General features: G+C 46.8%; 1 protein-coding gene across 1 annotated transcript; it reads left to right on the top strand.

Annotated features, from left to right (window-relative positions):
- Positions 1–1,395: 1,395 nt before the first annotated feature.
- Positions 1,396–5,814, top strand: LOC123100830 (uncharacterized). The gene is made up of 2 exons (XM_044522703.1): positions 1,396–1,850; positions 4,399–5,814. The coding sequence occupies exons 1-2, from the start codon at positions 1,412–1,414 to the stop codon at positions 5,709–5,711; spliced, it is 1,752 nt and encodes a 583-aa protein (XP_044378638.1). The 5' UTR covers positions 1,396–1,411; the 3' UTR covers positions 5,712–5,814.
- The last annotated feature ends 473 nt before the right edge of the window (positions 5,815–6,287 follow it).

Genomic DNA, 6,287 nt, shown 5'->3' on the forward strand with positions numbered 1-6,287 from the left:
AAAATTTGCAAGAGCAATATCTTCCATGATACTCCCTCCGTTTCTAAATATAAGTATTTGTAGAGATTTTATTATGAACTACTTCCTCCGTTCCAAATTACTTGTCGTGGTTTTAGTTCAAATTTGAACTAAAACCACGACGAGTAATTTGGAACGAAGGGAGTACATACGGAGCAAAATGAGTGAATCTACACTCTAAAATACATCTATATACATCTGTATGTAGTTAGTGAAATCTCTAAAAAACTTATATTTAGGAACGGAGGGAGTATATAACCTTACTGATTTGTTAGTATCAATATACAATAATGCCGTGCAGTGAATGTGGTCAGAAGAAAATAGACCAGCGGGAAAGGCACGATGCTCCTTGCATGCATGGGGACCGTTGGTAAAGGAGCAAACTTTTCTTAACCGGACAGCCACAAGCGAACGGAAGAAAAGCCCGTGCCTGGCCACTGTGTCTGCTAATCTTGTCGTTCGTCTCGCCCGCGCGCGCCGTGCTGTTTCCTAGCTCTATCCTGCCCGCACATGCACCACCACGGGACCTAGGGGCACGATGGATGGACACTTAAATCTGGTGGTATATATATAGAGAGAGAGAGAGAGCTAGCCTCGCAACGAACCACATTAGTACAACGTAGTGAAGAGGGGGGAACATCCACTTGAGCATCCTAGCTTCCAAGTGCCAGTAGCGCCCCTTGCAGTGCCGCCAGGTATGAATGAAGTAAATGTAATCCGGGTTTAGTCCGATTTTATCCTCTATATTGTCCCAATTCCTCAAAAAAATAATCACTTTCTTTCTTCAGTCCACCGGATATGTAGAGCATTTTGTAAACTTATGATTACCGTACGTTGAGTTTCTAGCGCAGTTAATTAACTTCTCAACAGAAATCTCATTAGGCGCCTTTGCATTCGTGTTCTCCTGTTTTGTAAGATTAAGCTGCAAGATATACAGAGCGAGATCATCTAGTGAAGCAAAATTGAGTGGTGCATAATTTTAAGAGGAACCTCAAACTTTTTTCATGTGTATATAACATGGAAATTTCACATGAAATTTACATACTCTGATTATGTTTAGACAAGATACGATCTGAACAATGTAGTTTACACAAAAAAGTACTCCCTCCGTTTCTAAATATAAGTCTTTTTTTTACAGATTTCAATATAGACAATATACACGCATTTTAGAGTGTAGATTCACTTATTTTGCTCCGTATGTAGTCCTTGTAAGAATCTCTAAAAAGAGATATATTTGGGAACGAAGGGAGTAGCCAGGATGCAAATGCATGCACACCGGTTATTATTTTTCTACCCATGCAATGTTATCTGTCCAGGGATGTTGACATAGGATTTATTGTGTTTATTATCAAGAAAAGAAATGTGGACATTGCGGATCATGGGCTAGTAAAGGATGGACGCCGCCCCGCCGTCGTCGCCAAGTCAACTCACCCCGGCGAGCGGGCTGTCTACTCCACCTCCTCATTCGGCCCGGATGGAGTTTGCAACACCAGCGGCCTCAGAGGAGCTTGGGCTGCCGATCCAGTCCACGTCGGTGCACCCACTGCAGAGCCCGCCTAGCCATCCTACAGGGTTGGCTGAACTGCGAGCTGTGACTCGCTCAACGAATGGCTCGCCGACAGTGGTTGGGCCTTTGGGGATGGTGTTAACGCCGACATCACCACCCACGGTGATCTCGTCGTTCGGGATTATAGCGTCGGCCTCCCCGACTCCTAGACCTATGTCTTTATGGCATAGTGAGAGTCATCCGGTTGCTGCTGATGACTCGACATCCATAGATGAGGACTCCACGATGCAGCGTCAAGCTTCACACAACCTAGACTGCTCAGAAGGTACACCATCATCCAAAAAAATTCTTGATTTTCCTAGTTCATGTATTTCTTCAGTTCTTCAATCACTAGGTGTAGTATTAATTAGGAAAGAACGATGATGATATACATGTGTCTTTTAAGGCACTCAAACATGTGGAGATTGGCCCGTTTAAGGTTTTCCCCAAGGTTACAAATACAAAAAACCCTACCACCTTCGATGTAGAAGTGGATGGCACATCTGACGGTCTCGCTCATCTTATTGGAGTAGTGTGAGAGGTAGGTTTAGATGAAGCTAGATACGATTGGATCCATATGTGATGTCATGACTTCTAACCGTAAATCTCAAACCCACTACTCGAAAAAGAATAAAAAACCGTCTAAATGGGTGATGTTAATTGTTACCCAAATCAATGCATGTTTCCCATGAATAGGAGAGGTCTTAGAGACTTGGTTAAACATGCTCGAGTATCGCTGATTACCTTTGGGATACGGTTTGCACTTTGTCGCGGTCAATAAACTCGTCGACATGACTTTCCCGTGCATGTCCTTGATCACCTCTCAGGTGGTTACGACTTCAGCTGGCACTACCTACCTCCACGTGGCAGATTGGGCGGCATTTACTCAGCATTAAAACTAGCTCCGTGGATCGGTTGATCTTTTTGAATGGAAAGTTTCATATTTGAAATAAGGCTGAGAACCTCAGCTGTAGCTAAGTTGTTGTGTATGATGCTGCCCATAATGAGCATATAACAGATTTTCTTAAATTGCTCAATCTTGCAAAAGATAATCCATATCTATTCTTATATGTGGGGATTTTAATATCCTGAGATTTCAGCATGTAAAAATTACCAATTTTAAACTCACTAGTCTTTCTTATTTAATACTGTTATTGATAGTTTAGTACTTAGAGAGGTCAGAATGTGAGGAAGGTACTCCCTCCGTAAAGAAATATAAGAGCATTTAGATTACTAAAGTAGTGATCTAAACACTCTTATATTTCTTTACATAGGGAGTAGTTCTCATGGTCAAATAATCTTACACTCACAACATATGAGAAATTTGATCGTGTACTGATACTGATTTACCGTATGGGAGGCTGGATACATTTTGGTCCCAGCTTGGGCTCTTGAGCGTATTGAGGCACTCTTAACTCGTGATGCACTCCTTCTTCACGCAGGGGTCACAAATCACAACGCCTCACGGATGCAAACACCAATTCAATTCGAATTGAGATGGATGTACCGTTACGGTTCTGAGGACCTAGTTACAAATGTTTGGAATAGGCTGGTGGCTGGGCGAATGGTGGAGTACTAGAACCTGCACTGGGCGTCAACAGCTGAGGTGATGAACGCTTAATACTAGCGGAGTTTATAAAAAAACATAGACTTTCAGATATCATTAATGACCTAAAACATTTAGAGAAACACAAAGTACTTTCATACGATGGCTAGTGGCCGTCATTTTTTTTCCGAATACGCACGAGAGCGCGTACCATTCATTAAAGAAGGAGGGAGGAAGACTCCCCGAAGCCATAAGTACATAGTTCATTTACATGTCGGATTTTCCGACACTACCGTCTAGAGGATCTCAACCGACTATGTCTCGACGTCCCACCTATCTACCTGTACCTCTAGTCCATCCTCCTCACCCTTCAGCAGCCCGGCCTTCACCCACAGCACGCCCTCATCCATAATCCGCTGCCTCACTCGCGAGAGGGAAAGTGTCGCTCCATTGAACACGATGTCATTCCCGTGCTTCCAAAGTAACCACATTGTCATGAGGCACTTGGCTCTCGTTGATTTCCGGTCCTGGCATGTCGAGTCATGTCTTGTACACCACGCGCTTAACTCCTCACTTGTGAGCGGCTCAAGACCTGGTCTACCTGTGATCAATCCCAACCAATGCCAGACTTGTCTCATGAACACACATCCAATTTTAAGGTGTTGGATGGTCTCCTCCTCCTGGTTGCAAAGCGAGCATGTATCCTGATGTGGTAAACCACGCTTGGCCAGTCGATCCGAGGTCCAACATTTGTTCTTGAAGGCGAGCCAAGCGAAAAGCACATCCACATTCTTGGCCCGGATGAGGACACAATTACGGGTCACCAAATTTAAAGCTTAACAAATGCTTGTTCTGGTACATGAAGAATCTCTTTTCTCTCTCGATGAGTATTATATTGTACCGAGGAAATCCCTCAAGTTTTTTATATCGAGTTTTCATTTCATATAATGAAAAGAAACCGATAGAAACCCCTCAAGTTCCTGAGGCAGAAAACGACCTGGAGCGGTAGATCTACGTACGGGAAGTAGCTATGGCTATTTGAAAATTATTATGTGGTTAAAAATCTTAATGGTGTTGTATCTTCTTGATGTAAACATTGAGTTTAATAAAGACGCCATTTGTGGAAGTAGATATATTTTTAAGCAATTTTTTAAAACAAACTTAAGCAATTATTATGGTGACACGTGGTGTTTTAGCGATTGCATCCCTAGATTTCCTTCCGTGGTACTTCCTCCGTTCCATAATAATATAAGAGTGTTTTTGACACTAGTACGTGTTTGGTATGCAGATGCAGTGGTTATCGATGTGCAAAATGAGCTGCATTCTTCAGGAGATGGGGTGATCCCCAAGGTCCGTGTGAACCTCCGGCGCGTCGCGACCGACCTGTTCACGCCGTACACCGTACCCATCGGTCCTTACCATGAAAGCGCGGATTCCTGGCAGTGGACGGAAGTGAAGAAGAGGGCCGTCCGCGATCTAGCAGGCGGGGCTAACCTCTCCGGTCTGGAGCGGGCCATGGATAGAGTGCGGTGCAGAGCGAGGGGATGCTACACCCATCTGCCGGAGCCGGACAACCACGCCGGCGACTCAGCAAAGTTCTCCCGTATGCTGCTGCATGATGGGTGTTATCTGGTTAGCCTCTTTGTAGACTGCTACCTGCAGTGTGAGGAGGCGACCGGATCACCCAGCAGTCGGACTCGGACCATAGTGTCCAGAGACAACACGGTGGTGCGGGACATCCTGTACCTCCTTGAGAACCAGATACCGCTGTTTGTCATCCACGAGATCCTGAATTACTTGAGAGCACCAGGGGAAGTGACATCCGCTGTGGAGTGCATCGCGAGGCCCGTCGAGGAGCTGCTGCAGAGGCAGCTGTACATCAGCAAGACGCCGCGGGAGGCGCCGTCGACGTCCGTCCACCTGCTCGACCTGGTGTACTGCTACATGGCGTCGCGGCTGCTGCAGCAGCAGCAGCAGGAGGAGGAGGAGGAGCGGACAGCAGGCCTTCTAACGGGCCCATGGCGCCGGGCGACCGAGTACCGCAGGTACGCCAACCTGCTGTTGAAGCGCCGGGCCTTTAGCGCCGGCGAGGAGTGGAGCATCCTCGACGTGGAGCTCGACGGAGGAAACCTGTGGATCCCTCTCCTACGCGTGGACAGCAACACGTGGACGCTCCTGCGGAACCTGATGGCTCTGGAGGAGCAGCAGGAGGCCAGGCCCGTCACGGCCTACTGCTACTTCATGTCGCAGGTGGCGTGCACGGCGGAGGACGTGGGGCTCCTGCGGAGCGCCATGGTTGTCGAGCATTTCCTGGGCAGCGACGAGTCGGCCGCACAGGGCTTTGCCTGTCTGTGCCACGGCATGGCCCTGGACATCCACAACCTCCAGCGGAACTACCTCAAGCCCATATGGCACGCCCTGGAGAAGCGCTGCGGCGTCCCGGCGCACAACTTCAAGGGCTTCTTCCGCGAGAAGCACTGCGGTAACATCTTCTACCGCGTGGTGTTCTTCATCGCCATCCTCGTCTTTGTCTCCCAAATGGTGCAGTCCATCTATGCGGTTATCGCCTACCACAAACCCAATACTCGTCTTCTTGCATGACGTTTAGGAGCACCGCCGAAATTACGGCCCAATGTTTCGTCTTCTCGCCTTGTTGTTTGCGTGGCTACTTAACTTAAGATTCTTCCTGCTGCTTTTTGCATATTATGATGGTCCTTTTTTCTTTGAAAGGAACGATCAGCATTCCATTATAAAGTAGTGTTGGCAGAATCTCCAGCTACACAGTCTGATACAAAGGATGGAATTTTGTCAAGCCAGATTTCCCATGTCCGTACGTACTCCTACTCATGGCTATGCCATGTGCAGCTAGAGTGTGTGCAGCATGGTTACCTTCCCGGTTACAATGTTTGACAGATACATCAGGTAAACCAACTCTAAGTTGATATTTGATATCTCTAAAAATAGCACCTAGTTGTGAAAGATCATAAATATTTGACATTACAGCCTGCTTTAGCAATAGAGTCAGTTTCTAGCTATTATTAGCCGATCACATCCCATCTTGATTGCCGCGTTCACGGCATAGAGCATCGCCAATGCTTCAGAGTGCAGAGCATCTACTAAGAGCATCTCCAACAGCCGCCAGACAAGCCGCGCGCTAAAAGCTACTTTGCCGCGCGC

Source organism: Triticum aestivum, chromosome 1B, assembly GCF_018294505.1.
Source record: "Triticum aestivum cultivar Chinese Spring chromosome 1B, IWGSC CS RefSeq v2.1, whole genome shotgun sequence".
Classification (NCBI taxonomy): Eukaryota; Viridiplantae; Streptophyta; class Magnoliopsida; order Poales; family Poaceae; genus Triticum; species Triticum aestivum.